The sequence below is a fragment of the Gossypium hirsutum genome, chromosome A07, assembly GCF_007990345.1.
Source record: "Gossypium hirsutum isolate 1008001.06 chromosome A07, Gossypium_hirsutum_v2.1, whole genome shotgun sequence".
Classification (NCBI taxonomy): Eukaryota; Viridiplantae; Streptophyta; class Magnoliopsida; order Malvales; family Malvaceae; genus Gossypium; species Gossypium hirsutum.
Window position 1 is genome coordinate 92073457 of NC_053430.1, and position 15748 is coordinate 92089204.

Here is a 15748-nt window from a genome sequence, read left to right on the forward strand (position 1 = left end):
TCCCCTGTTATGACTTTGGAAATTCACCATAAATTTTAAAAAGATAATTAGAAGTCATTATTTATATGTACAGATTTCTTATTGAGTCTAGTTTTATTAGAGACAAACGGCATAGTCATTGAAGCTCTGTACAGGGAGATATCTGATTCGTAATACACAGAGGTCAGAGTAGTTGAACCCTGAAACAGGGGAGACTTTAACTAATAAACTGTACTAATTGGCCCAACCAAAAATTCTAGAAAAACATTAGTAGATAGATATATGAGTCTAGTTTCAGGAAAAATTTACGGAATTTGATTTCGAGTTTCTTAATTCGAGATATGATTTTTAAAGTGACTGTGATGCAGTTAGCCAGCTTGTCTAGAAATTTTAAAATGAATTGTATGAGCTGTTTAATTAATGAATTAAGTCCGTTAACACCTCGTGTTCGACTCCGGCAACGGTCTCGGGTACGGGGCGTTACACTTTGTCCCTAGCAGGTTGTTTAACGTTGGTAAGTGCAGTCCTTTTGGCTATTCCAAACTATTTCATGATTATGGTTTGTATCCCCTGTATCTATTTGTAAGGAAATCGAGCATATTGCCCGAAATTTCCTTTGGGGTTCTAATTTAAATTATAAAAAACCCGCTTTAGTATTCTAGGATGATTGTTGTCGTCCTCTCGATGTTGGAGGGTTAGGATTAAGGAGGTTAGCTTGTCAGAATAAAATTTTCCTATTAAAGTTTGGGTTTTAGCTTCTTTTGAGAAATAGATGCTCTTTGGGTCAAAGTGTTGAGGAATAAATACAATGTACAAGGTCTGTTACCAAGGTCCATTGTTAGAAGTAACTGTTCGTTTCTTTTGAGATTGTTGATAAAGGTCTGGCTTGAAGTAATGTCCTATTGGTCCATTGAAGATAATCAGCTCATGAATTTTTGGAATGATGTGTGGATTCGACAATTAGGGTCCCTTTGTATGTTTTATAAAGGTATTGGTCAACCGAATGATACACTTCGGATTTGTGAGTTGGTTACAAAAAGTGGAAGTTGGGACTGGTCTCGTCTAAGTTATCTCTTACCAGATCATATTGTCGCACAAATCACAACTATCTTGCGTTATTCTTCTAATGCAGATCAAGATCAATTAGCGTGGAAATGGTTGAGGAAAGATGATTTTTCCACAGCTGCAGCTTATAGGAATATGCATGCTATTGATGACATAGGCTCCATTGCGATTTGGAAGATTATTTGGAAAACGATGACATCTCAAAAGGTTCGAGTTTTCCTTTGGCTTTTGTGGCAAAATAAATTATTGATGAATAGTGAGCGAGTGAGGAGACACACGACAAGCGATGGGGGTTGCCCTAGATGTAGTAGTGTGTTGGAAACGGAATCCCATGTGATTCGTGATTGCCCATTTGCTAAATCAGTGTGGCTATCAATAATTTCAAGGAGAGTTCAGGGCTTTTTTTTCTCTCTTCCATTTAATGAGTGGTTTCTTTGGAATATGCAAAATATAGTGATTTTTGGTACATAGAATATGGATTGGCAGACTCTGTTTTCTATAATAAGTTGGTTGCTTTGGAAAGATCGAAACTCATTTGTTTTTTTTCTAACAGCTATAACTGTGTTCAAGCTATTATGGTTACAGGTTATTCTTGAGCAAGGAGTTATGCAGAAATTGGTTCAAGTTTGTTTCAACCAAGTCCTATGCACACGCTGTTGCATTGGTCTCGACCGGAGAGGGGTTGTAACACCCCAAAACCCGACCTAGGAGTTTTGCCCAAATCTCTGAGGTTACATTGATCACTGAAGTGATCAAAAAGCAATTTACAAAAAGAATTGTTAAAAACTCATTTCAAACACAGTTTGCTAAATTCGAACTAAGCCATTTAACAATTTAAGATTCAAAACAGTAATTAAGTTACGTTAAAAACATTCAGAAATAAAATCCACAGTTCCCATAAACACTTACAGTCCAAAACAGTTTAATAAATTAAGAATTGAAGAAAAAATTTATTAACTTAATTCAAAACTTATCACTCTGAGACATCTAGTATGCCGAGTCCAACTTCAGAACACGAAAGTACTTGAAAGGGAGAAAACTAAGAGGATGAGCTACGCGAGCTCAATGTGAGTCCGAAACGTAAACAAATGGAAAAAGACGAGGTTTCAAAAAAATTTATCCCAGACAAGAACCACAGTTAATGTAAAAAAACCTTAAAATGGTAATCAGAGGTACAGCACATCAAATAAGTATAAACATTCTCAAATAATTTTAACAAAATCATAATCAAACACATATGCTCAAATGCAAACCGAATGCAACAAGTTAAAACCCACCTAACCACCCAAACACCACTTCGACCACCCTGCACACCACATATGAGCTATATCAAGCCCATCCACCCTGCACACCACATAGGACCATGTTAGGTCCATCCACCCTACATACCATAAATGGTGGAACTAAGCCACTATTATAATAATATGCAACTGAACTGACATATATTTTCTGCAGATGTACTACTGTACATAAATATTGCAGTTAAATTGCCCAAACAGACTCCCTTCTCTTCACAACCAAAATCCCAGAATTTTCATGTAATTGCAAAATGCACACTATTTGCACAAAAATCCCTAAATTGCAACCACACGGCCGTGTGGCACAAAAAATCACCCAAAATCCCTAATTCCCAAAGTCACACGACCATATGAATCGCCCGTGTGCGGCACATGCCCGTGTGGTAATGAAACCATACTAAAACAAGCAGAAAAATGTGCTTTCCTCCACGAAATGAGTTTCTAACATCAGTAGTTCTAAAAACCCACATTGAAATCGATTGAAAATCATGTAATCCATCATCAAAACGACCCTTACCCGCTCTAATTTCAAAAACATACGGTTTAATTTCAATAACATGCAAGAAATAGCCGAATTCCATAAGATCCAACATCGAAACTAAACAGTTCAGAAACACATCCGTAATTGCCAAATACTACAAAACCCTACAACAGTTTGATACCATGATTAAACAATTTAGAACACACACACACACACACACACACTTGTTTTTGTGATCTAAAGCACCTAGAAAAAGCCTCCGATGTATAGCAATACCCTCAATCCGAAAATTTATTGTTGACGAAAGAGTAACCAAATGACGAACAAAACTTAAATCAAACGGCTTAGAAGCGTAACCAAATGCTAACTGGTTGTGTGGTTTCTTGATGGCTTTTGGCAAGGATTATGTATTCAAAGTAGCAGTAATGACGGTCTTAGAAGGTCTTTTTATCGCTTGGAAGAAGGATTTTAGACAGTTAGGGGTTGAAGGTGATAATGCACTATTGGTGGAATTACTTTTAGCTGATGGAGGAGAAAATAGCAGTTTGGTAGAGTTACAATTGTTGCATCAAATTCTGAGATGGAGTTGGAGAGTAAGGATTCGTCATATTCCAAGAATTCATAATAAAATTGTCAATCATATGACTAAATGTTATACTTATGGAGTTTTAAGTTTACAAGTATCTGATGATCTCTAAATATGGTAAAAAGTTTACTGGTAACTAATTTAATTCAATTGATGCCTGATTAAGATATTGTTTGAACTGATTGATCCTAATGTATTGAAATGTGAAACACGCAAATAGCAAAGGCCGTGGTCGTCTGCCCATATTCTATTGTCGTATAAGTGGAAAAAAGAAAACAGAATCTTACTGACTATAAGTCTTCAATAATAGCGATTAATTAATTGACCAAGACTTTAAAATTCAAATGTCTACTGTCAATTTATGTTGATAGATACTAATCTTCCTTTGTGAATGAGTGGAAATTACTTCCAACTTCGGATACTGGAACAACTTGCTCAAAGTTTCAATACAACCTCTTAATTTTCTGTTTAAGATTATATAATTGTAGAAAATTAAAAGTCATTGTCGTCGTCCCATTTTCTATTGTCGTATAAGTAGAAAAAAGCAATCAGAATCTAATTCACCAAGTCTTAACTCGCATAGCACAATTTAGTAGACTAGCTAGTCAATTTGTGGGTCATAAGGGGTAGCCTTTGCCATCTTCTTCGCTTTCTTCCTTCACCTTCAATCTTACTTCCAACTTCGTAATCCATGATTCTGGAATAACCCACTCAAATAGTTATCTTCTTTATCTATATTACAAGGAATACCATGAAATTTTCTTATTTTGAAATTTTCTTATTTGACGCGAATAGTTATCCTCTCGATTAATGAAAATCGTTAATTAACAAATTTGACCATTAATCGTGTTGATGTGGTTGACAGAAGTCACCAAAAGTTGCCATGTGACAATATATTCATGTGCAAAAATAAATTTTTTTATTTAATGAATTACAATAGAAGGGTAAAGTCCTAACAGTAATACAACTAGTGCAACTCAAACTCATACCGTACTTGGGACGATGAATACCTTGACTATCAGGCCAACGTATGGGATTCCAAAATTAATAAATTTTAATAATTATAAAAATATATTTAAAAAAATATATAAAATTTTCAAATCCATAAAACTTCAAATCTGTAAAAACAAAAACAGCATATATCTATGGGAATATATATTTCAAATATGAAAATAACAATATAAATTCTAAAATTCGTGAAATATAATTTTTTTACATGTATTCTTTTAGTGTTCTTAATTTTTTGGTATTGTATTTTATATATTACTTTAATTATTTTTCTCATGTTTTCTCATTTCATAAAACCATATGGTTTAAAACGTTACTAAATTATAATTCACCAAAACAAATTAAATTATTTCATTAAACAAAATTTTTATTTACAATAATAATGAATTTATGATTAAGTTTTACTAAAAAAAACTTATGATTAAGTTTTACTAAAAAAAACTTATGATTAAGTTAATTTTTCAATAAAATAGTTAAATAAAAGAATTTTCTATATTTGCATCTATTCATGGGCCAGCCAAGTTCTCGTCCAAAAAGTGGGAGGGCTTGGGCAAAAATATAGGCTCAAAAAATGGGTTTAGGCAAAAAAAATAAGACCCATTTAAAAAAGGATCGGACCTCGGGTAAGGAATTTTTGGCCTGGCTCAAATTCACAAAATAACAAAAAAACTGCTATTTTCTTGTTGTTTTCTTCCTATTTTGCTATCATTTTACTATTATATTGTTACTATTTTGTTGTTATTGTTTGAATATTATATAACACTTGTTTTATTATTAATTTTGTTATTATTTTAGAGGCATTTTCTTGTAAAGTTGTATCTATCTTTGTGTTATTTAAGTATACACATTTTTTAAAATTTATTTTCAATTTGTCGGGAAATATTTATTTGAATGTTTTTAATATTTTTGGTATATTATATATATTTAAAAATTATATATAAAAAATTAATATGGTCGAGTCATGCCGGGCTTGGGCAAATTTTTAGACCTATTTTTGGGTCGAGCCTAGGCTTAGCAAACGGGCCTAAGATTTTGGTTGGACCGAGCCCGAACCCGTCAGCCAGACCCATCCTTTTCATTTTATTTTAATAATTAAACATTGGGTAATGTATTTAATTTCTCAATCAAATCTAAAAAATTCTTTTATTTTGAGTTTTTATAGATTTGAAATATATATATTTAGAATTTTAAAATTTTTAGTTTTGTACACATCCAAAATGAATCTAGACAAATTGCTGTCTAGATTCATTCTATATGCATATTTTAATTAATTTTCTTAAGAAAATATTTTTTTTTGTAACCTCCCCAACCTGGCCTAGACGGTAGACTCGAATTCAGGAGATTACATTAACCACCGAAGTGGCTCGATCTTTATCAAAACCAGTTTTCATTTAAAACTCTAGTTTATTCCGGTGATTTACAATTTATATTCTTGTTAAACTTATTAGAGTTAACAACAGAATTAAAATGTAAGTCTTTTAAATAAAACAATTCGGTTTAATCAATATTAACAAATCATAACCTAAATTTATAACCTATATTGAATGAGATGCATCTAACAATTAAATTAAAACTAAATCTCAAACCATGGTTCATAGTAAAAGAAAATAGACAATAACTATTCCTCCTAAGGAATTAAAAATAATAACACTAACGGAAATAAAGATGAAACAAAAGCCAAGACCCTCCGAGTGTCGTGTCTGCATCCTAGCCGGAAGGATTATCTGTAAAGATGGAAATCAGGGGGAGTGAGCTATGAAAGCTCAATGTGAGTCATTTTACAATAAACCAAATCATACAGCTATCTTTTAAAACATTAAATAACACCATACATCACTATCAAGCTTAGCAATCGATTATAAATACCGGTCAATTTCAAATACAATAATACGGTGATGTTACTCTAGTCAAGCAATAATAATATTCTCAAATATAGGCAATCAACTAAATTAGTTTTAAAATTATTCACACTGTTCACGAAAGATATATGCATATAAATAATTTCAATCATTTCATCAAGCAAATTTAGTCATGTACGCATAAATTATCAAATATGCCATACAAAAATCAGTTGGGGGTAGGGAGTTCCCTCGAAATTCCTCCACCATCACTCTAATTTATGGACTTAATACCATATTTGAATTCAGGTAATTACAGATAAAAGCTTTCCATAACTATAGAAATACGGTCATCTCACAGACAAGAGCTGTTAGAAGGGCCATGGGAGCACAGTAAAAACATTGCAGTTAGGATCTGCTGTAACTATGGGTGCACATCGAGACCATCTTAGGTAGGATGTGTTGTAACTGTGAGTACACAATGAACAATTAAATGCAAATAAACTGCCAGTACTTCCTCCAATCATATCAGCCCAACCCATGCAAATGCATTACAATTAATTCAAAAGCATTCAAACATTGTAATATTCAATATTCTATCTCTTTACAAATCAATAACATTCATGGATCAATTAAGCATTCAATAAATCAACCATTGAGGGTATATGAATCATTCAATCGGGTATTTATACAAATTATGCGTAAAGTCATTCACGGTTTAATCAATCAATCAAGAGTAATTCAATTAATAAATTCAATCATCCATATATCTCATTGTTCTATTCTTAATCCAGGACCTAATTGCATAATCTAGTTCTCTAATTGCCATTAAAAACCTAATTAGGGACTGATTTGAATAGAAAAATAAAAGTTAGGCTAAAACTATAATTTTTGAGTTTCAGGGGTCGTACGGCTGTGTGACCGGACTGTGTGTGAAACCCCAGGCCATGTGTGATTCAGATAGGTGAGGTGTAGGGGCCACATGACTGTGTGACTGGACTGAGTGCGAAGCCCTAAACTGTGTGCGAAGCGAAGATATGAGGGATTACAGAGGGACATGGTCGTGTGTGAGGCTATGTTATCCACATGGGTTGGCTACACGCCTATGTGGTAGGCCGTGTGCGATTGGGAAGTTTCAAATTTTGACTCAATTTTTCATAAAAGATCACACACCTAAATTCTAAAGTCTCGTACGATGGTCCTCATATCCAAGTATGATCTAGATTACCTACATGTGTCTTTCTATTGACAAAATGCAAGAATTAATGACTGATTTCAATATTTAGAGGGGTTCCAACAATATCATAAAAGATCCGTAATGGATAAAAGATCTAACGAAAATAATGGTTTTCCAGATTTGATGAGATCTAGCTATTGGGAAACGAAAAGAACTTACTGATCTTGATAGGAATTTAGAAATTGATGCCGCGAAATTCAATGATTAATGATAAACAATTCGATTTGGACTTGATTGCAAAGTTAAGATTCAAGAACTAAATTTCAAGTAAAAACTTAAAGAGATTTTTGTAAAAAAGGGTTTGTAGAGAAAATAGGGAAGAAATAGGTTAGATCAAATAGGAAATCTTGATTGTGCTAGGAAGTGATTTATTAGTTGGACCGTGGAAAAAATAAGGGTTGTTTGGCAATTAACCCTTTTTAGCCGAAATCAAGGAAAAAAAGTGTAACCAACGTGACTTGAACTTAAAATCAAGGGAATGGAAAAGAAAAAAACTTGGCCATTAAGTTAATATCCATTCTATAATTATATTTTACCACAAATAATACATAAGCTAATTTAGCATTGGTTCCTTAAGTGTAGAAAAGTAAAAGGGAAAAGTGAAAAATGTGGGATTTCAACTTGGATCCTCTAGAGATTTTACTAAACTCTTAATCACTAATGCTTCGTTAGTCATGTCAGCACAGTTAACAGTTAACTAACAGTTTCCATTAACGGAATAAGCCAATTGATTTTTTTGGATCACTTAGGGTTTAATTGGATGCACTTTTTTAATAAGGGTTCAATTAATTTTTTTATTGAGGGTTTTTCTGACCCTTTGGCCTTTGTAATATTATAGATGATTCATTTAATTTTGATTCTTATATTACGTTCAAATTTAAGATTTAATTTCTATGCTTTAATTCTTTATATAATTTGATTCATCAACTTTTACAGTATCTTAGTCTGTCTAAACACTTGATTTTTTTTTATAAAAATCCTAACGTGAATTTTTTTTAATACTATTCTAATAAAAAATTTATTTTATCATGATGAGTTATAATGGGTGTTTTTAAGAACAATTCACAACAATATTTTAACTTACGTAATTAAAAATTTTAATTACTAGAACTAACTAATATAATTATAATGATAGAGAGATCAATTTTTACCAAATAAAAGTATCGAAACTAATCTCAACTTTTTTTTTGGTGAAAAATAAATCAAAGATATAGCATAACAACTAATGAGAGTCTTTAAAAGTTTTGTCTTGTTAAAGAACCGTAATCACAAAATTAGAAGCTCTTCAAAGATTTATAGAGAATCTTACCAAATATAAAAAACTCAAATTAAGCATTATAAAACCACCACAACTCTAATATGATGAAAGACAATATATACTTAATCTATAATAAATATTATAGTTAAAATTAAAAATTTGATTCCATCAATTTTTTTTCTTTTTTGCACAAATTCATATATAATAGATTTGACTATTAGATTTATTATATTATATCGATTCATGCTACAAATCAATTTGAACTCAAGAATATTCATTATTTAAATTAACTTGTACAAATAATTCGTTACTAAATTCAACTGCTTCACAAGAATAAAAATTTTGGATATTCAGACCAAATAGCCATTTAATTCTTTTCAAAAATAATAAATTTTAATATTTTTAAGAATGAAGTATTTTATTTTTATTTTTATTTTGGTGAGAAAATAAAAACTTAAAAAGTTACAAAAACAACGATTGAGTGATTGTATCACTCATAAGCTTGTCTCTATCAATAAAACCGCGAGACCACTCCAGAGGACAGCAAACACTTGCATATTGGCTTTTTCAATCAACGCTTGCTTAGCTAGACAATCCGCAACTTGATTTTGTTCCCTTAGGATAAATCTTAGAGTCCACTGAGTTTCTTGAGATAAAATGGTATGAATATGCCTGATTAGAGCAGAGTTAGAAGATGTAGATGAACTTCCAAGAATGGCTTTAACAACTTCCAGACAATCAGAAAGAATGATAACTTGATCATGTCCTCGTCTTTGAACAAGTTTGAGTCCATCTAAAATGTCCCAAAGGTCCGCATCAAAAACTGAGCATTTACCGAGAAATCTATGAAATCCAGCAATTCGATTACCATCTTTATCCCGAACAATGCCCCCAACTGTAGCAAGTCCAGTATCAAGTTGCACAGCTCTGTAAGTGTTAAGATAAACTCACTCTTCAGTGGTGCGTGTTTCAGAAAATTGTCTGAGGCAGGCGGAAGGGACTCTCTGAGGTATGAAGTGAAGTTGAACCGCCCAGCTAATGGATCCTTGAACAATTTCATTAGTGCTCCACAGTTTGCCTTGAAAGATGTAGAAGTTGCAATTTTTCCAAATACGCCAAATAAGAAGACCAAATAAACAGGCCCAACTAGCTCCTCCCGCATGGATCAACCTATTTACCTATAAATTAAGAATAATCCAGTCTTGAGTGGGAATTGAAAAAAAATTAGAAATATACTTACCTGAATTAACCTGAGCCCAAATATCCTTAGCAGCAGGACAATCACGTAAAATATGTAAGGAATCTTCCGAGTGATGACCACAAATCAGACAAGAGGGATTATCAGAAAATCCTCTCCTGACTCTTTCGATATTGCTAAGAATTCTTCCCTATAAAACCGTCCAAATGAAAACGCGAACTCTATGAGGTCCAAGGCTCTTCCACACAATCTTTCATTTCTCATCTCTCGGGTTCCAGTCCCCCTCATTAAGTGCTTTATAAGCAGATTTAACAGAGAAGTCCCCAAATGAAGTATGCCTCCAAGAGATTCTGTCAGGACCTTCAGAATGCTGAGGAGGTAGGATACCCTTAATGGCCTGAATCACATCTTCAGATAACCAAGTCTAAAAGAGATCAAGGTTCCACGAACCATCTTCTGAAGTCATCTCATGTAAAAGGCAATTAGGATTTAGATTGAGATTTGGAGTAATATATCGAATGAGAGGTCCAATATGAGGAATCCAATTGTCCTTCCAGCACTGAATTTTATGGCCATCTCCAATGGACCAGTACAGATTTTCACGAAATAATGCCCAAATTTTGGATAATGATTTCCAAAGAAAAGAGCATTTATTCCTATTAATGCACTATGGTATTTTCTCCTTTACTTGATACTTCGCTCTAACCACTCGAACCCAAAAGGCATCTTTATTCAACACCAATTTGAAACACAGCTTCATTAAGAAGGAAATATTCTGATCACGGAGCTTCCTCAGCCCTAACCCTCCACACCCTCTAGGTTGACAAATGGAATCCCAGCCAACCAGGGACATCTTTTTTTGTCTTTCAGAAGATCCCCAGATAAATTGCTTAACCAAACTTTCAATCTCGTACCGAGTTTTCCTAGGTATCATTATGGACTGCATGAAGTAGCTAGAGATAGATAAGAGGACTGATTGTGCCAAAGTGACTCGCCCGGCTAAAGAGAGCTTTTTAGCTTCTCAACTTTGAAGCTTACCACGAACTGGAAAGTGCTGCTAGTAACCTTTTGGTGGAAAAGAGGAACTACAATATAGTGACCCAGATTATGAACACGTTGAAAACCAAACAATGAGCTAATCGAATTCACCATAGTATCATCCACTCCTTTAGAAAAGAATATATTGGTCTTTCTAGAATTTATTTTATGACCAGACAACTCACAAAAATTATCCAGGATGTTCTTTAAGACCCCACCATAGCTTTACTAAAGATAACCAAATCATCTACAAAAAATAAATGAGAGATAGCAGGCCCATTTCTATTTAGTCAAATAGGGCTCCATTTACCTTCCAAGATAGCAAACTGTATCAGGTGACCAAGCCACTCCATACAAAGCACAAAAAGGTAGGAGGAAAGGGGACACCCTTGACAAACTCCTCTAACAGGCTTGAACTTAGCCAGCGGTATTCCATTCCATATAACCTGCATGGTAGAATTCGAGATAGATGACATAATAACATTAATAAGAAAGTCAAGGATACCTGCCACTCGAAGAGAAGCTTCAATGAACTCCCAACTAACTCTGTCGTAAGCCTTTTCCAAGTCAATTTTGATTGCCATCCATTTCTGTTTCTTCTGACTTCGCATGGTGTGGATCACTTCTTGAGCTAAGATAATGTTTTCATTAATGTTTCTCCCAGCAATAAAACCAACCTGCTCATGAGCAATAATTTTAGGGAAAATATGTTTAAATCTATTCGCAATTACCTTCATCGTAAACTTGTAAAGAACATAACAAAGGCTGATAGGCCAGAATTGACTGAAGGTTTCCGAATTCTGAATCTTCAGGATAAGAAAGATCAAAGTGTTATTCAAATCAGAATCAATAGGATTTCCTTCAAAGACCTTACAAACCCAGTCACAAATCGCTTTCCCTAGAATGTCCCAATGCTTCTAAAAGAAAAGGGCATGGAAGCCATCATTGCCTGGAGCTTTAAGAGGCGCCATATCAAACATTGCCTCCTTGATTTCTGTATCTGAAACAGATCTCCCCAAGAAACTAATGTCAACTGGATCAAGTTGTGGGAAGCCACTAGAAGGAAAATTTCCCAAAATAGCAGGAATTTCCCTATATAGTTTCTGACAAAACTTTTTTGCCTCACCCTCAATATCCTCCGGATCATAAATCTAATTCTCTTCAGCATTGCAGATAGGTAATGCGATTGTTTTTCCTCCTTTGCAAAGTACAAGTATGGAAGAATTTTGTATTCTAGTCCCCTAGTTTTAACCAGTCACACTTTGCTTTTTGTTTCCAAAGAAGCTCTTCATGGTGAAGAACATCCTCAAGCTCTTGACGGAGAGACAAATCGACATGGTTTAAATGAATGGAGCCAGAAATATCCCTTTCTTTTTGTATGTTAGCAATTCTTTTGAAGAGATCTCTCTTACGAGTAGTAATGTGCCCATAGACATGTTTATTCCAATCCTTGAGCTCATGAGTGAGTTTTCTAAGGGTCTCAGCCATATTTCTAGAAAAGTCTCATTTTTCTTTAAGGAAGCCCTCAAAATTAGGATGTTCAATCCAACCAGCTAAAAATCTAAAAGGCCTCCCCCTAGGGAGCGAATGACTTGGATTTAGAACCAAAAAAAGAGAACGATGATCTGATTTAATCTTTGGGAGGTGAGTAACCATACAATCAGGAAAATTTCGTAGCCAGGCTTCATTTCCCAGAGCATGATCTAACCTTTCAAAAAGAGACCCCCTGTGCCAATTAAAGAGAGGTCCTCTAAACCCTAAGTCATGGAGTTCAGCAGAAGTAATAAAGTCACCAAAATACGAGCACCTCCTTCCCCTTGAAAGGCCTCCGGATTTCTCAGAAGAGGATAGGATTGCATTAAAATCCCCAATAGCAATCCAAGAGCGCTGGCCACGAGATATAAAATTCTTCAGCTCATTCTAAAGAAGTTGGCGCCTCTATCTATTAGGGCTACCATAGACAAAAGCGATAAAGATTGGATGCGATGCAGACAAGTACCAAAATCGAGACAAAATGAATTGCGGATGGCTACAAATTACTTCGAGACGAACAGAATCCCGCCATCTTAACCAAATACCCCCTGAGAAACCAATTACCTCTACACGGTGGGAAAATTGAAATCCTAACTTAGATATAATGTTGTCAGCCCTGTAGCCACTAACTCTCGGTTCAAGCAAGCTAACAATATCTAGTTTATACTCTGTGTTATATTCCCGAAAAATTCTAGGGAATTTAACGTTTGCACAACCCTGATAATTCCACAAAAAGATAGTGATATTCATTAAAAAATTAATAGAAAATGTATCATACCTGGTTTTAGGATCAATGCTGCAATCTGATTTTGAGTTTGCACCATCAACCTCGACATTCGAATTCACGCCTAGAACTTGAGAAGATAAAAGTTCTGCCATTGCCACCATAGACTCAGCTAGAGGAACACACGTGTTTCCAGGAGATTTAAAACAATTCCCTCTACCTCGTAGGGCAAAATAAGTCTTTTTAGAATTTCGACTGTCATTTTCTCTGCCACCATTTCTTCTCTTTTTGGGACCATTAGACTTTGAATTTGGACCCAATTCCAGAAATTCCACAAACTTTGTTTTCGAATTATCCTGCTGCATAAAATTAATATTTTTATCAAAACTAACAGTAGAGTGCTTACCTGGATCGAGAGTGTTTTCTGATATAGGTACTATGAAACCCTCGGATTCATAAAAAACAAGGTTGTAATGTGATTTAATTGTTTCCAAAACTCTAGCTTCATTGTTCTCCTGCATTTTAGCGTCCAACTTGTTTTGGTTAATAGCGTCTCCCACAGAAACATTTTTAAATAAATGCATCTGTTTTGAACCTGCCAGGAGTGTATAAGTTAGGATTAGAGAAATTATCAAAAGTTTCCCTATTTTTACCTACGTCATCCTCTAACCCCATAAGCCTTTTTTCTAATTTTTTTGTCTAAAGAAACTTTGGATTTTTGGCCCATAAAGTTATTCACATTATTTCCCAATAATTCCTTCAAATCGGGTTCGTTAGAAAGGCCCAAATTCTTGATTTTCCTTTAGCCTGTAACCATAAAAGAATTGTTGACTCCTTTAATGTCCTTAGAATCTAATCTCTTTAACTTTGCGGCCGAAACACCATTTAAAGAAACCCCTAAAAATCCTTCAGCCGATTGTCCAGCTTTAATGTTTGAATTCTGTCCCGATTCCATGAACAAATCCTGCCCAAATTTCGTGATTGAATCTTTTCCCTCTGATAGCACTGCGAATCTGGATCCAGATGGATGTTTAGATTGCCTTGCCAAAATCCCCGCCGTGGAATCTTTCTTTCCTCACTGTGAAGCCTTCTTCTCTACGAACATCCATGGCCCAAATTCTGGGCCCTTCTCTCTGTTATCAGAATTTTATTTTTCCCTACCTGTGCTGTCCACCGGAGTAGAGACCGCCACGGTCATTAGTTCGGCTTGAGGTTTGTCTGTCTTATTCGCTAGTCTCGTGAGGTTTTGGCTTGACACAACCGAATTACACATCTCTTTTACGTGACCATACTTGCCACAAGTAAAGCACACAGTCGGGAGGGCTTCATATTCAACATGTTGAGCAATTTCGTCAACAAGGACCTACGAAATCAACGGTCTATCAAGACTAAGGTACACGGCTAACCTAGCAAATCAACCCCTGGTTTGGTTGTCAGTCTGCACATCCAATTTTACCACCTTTCCAATGAGGCCCCCGATGGCTTCGATGATCTTCCATTTATAAAGATATCCCGGGAGATTAGGCAATCGTATCCACGCTAGCACAACACTCGGGTAAGGTTGCAAGAGGCTGAAATGTTTAGTCCATGGTTGTACGGTCAGATACTGGCCATAAACTGTTCATGGACCCTGAGATAAAACTCTATTATAATCGTTAGGATCCTGAAATTTCACCAAAAAATATCCATTAGCAATATCCACAATCTTAATAGAATTTACAAGATTCCAAAGGAAAAGGATGTGATTATGAAGTGCGTTGTAACCGATATTTCGTCCTAGAAGTTTAACAATGATAGTCAATTCCATTTCTTTGAATAGGATTTCCTTTACACGATCTGAAAAATTGATAGCAGGAATCCCGTCAATGATGGACATATTGACGTCCCCTTCAAATAGTTCAAATTCATTCTCATTATCTGCGGAAGACCCATCACGAATAGATTTGGAAGCAACATCGTAGCCCCCCAGCAATTTTTCTTTCCATGTCATACTTGTTTGTGATTCGTGATCCACAGCCATAGAAGTGTCTTCATCACCACCGTTCCCTTTAAACCTTACTTTTTTGGTATTTCGATCATCGTCGGGGTGAGCGACTCCCTCCTCACCGTTATCGAAATTTTGCAAAGTTGAGAGCATATCAAGTGTATTTAGAGTTGCATGAAGTATTTTATTTTTAATTGGAATGTCATGAGGTATCTTTATTTGACACTTGTCCAATACATTTTTTTATTTTTTAAATATATAACAATGGATTAAAATTTTGATCCTTATATTATACTTAAATTTGAGATTTAATCTCTATGAATTTAATTTTTTACATAATTTGATAACTCAAGTTTTATAATATCGTTAGTTAGTCTAAATATTTTATTTTTATTAAAATGAAACTTTTTTTTCTTAAGAATAACACCCTAAATTCAGCCTAGATGTAATGGCCGAGTTTGACAAGATTACATTAGCTTGATAAAGAACTTTTGATAAAGTCAAACTTAAAGTGCGTTTTG

The 15748-nt window shown here is 34.5% G+C and overlaps 1 protein-coding gene across 2 annotated transcripts; it reads right to left on the reverse strand.

The window, feature by feature from the left end:
- Positions 1-9077: 9077 nt before the first annotated feature.
- LOC107955337 (uncharacterized) lies at positions 9078-15431 on the reverse strand. Of its 2 annotated transcripts, none has more exons than XM_041116613.1 (2): positions 11718-15431; positions 9078-11617 (listed from the first exon to the last, which is right to left on the reverse strand). In XM_041116613.1, the coding sequence occupies exon 1, from the start codon at positions 13825-13827 to the stop codon at positions 12925-12927; it is 903 nt and encodes a 300-aa protein (XP_040972547.1). In that variant the 5' UTR covers positions 13828-15431; the 3' UTR covers positions 9078-11617; positions 11718-12924. The 2 variants fall into 2 exon arrangements, with proteins under 2 accessions (XP_040972547.1, XP_040972548.1); XM_041116614.1 differs by having other exon boundaries at positions 9078-9920; positions 9991-15431.
- Positions 15432-15748: the final 317 nt, after the last annotated feature.

Coding starts and splice junctions, on each gene's coding strand:
- LOC107955337 (XM_041116613.1), bottom strand. CDS start 13,827: ATGCATTTATTTAAAAATGTTTCTGTGGGAGACGCTATTAACCAAAAC.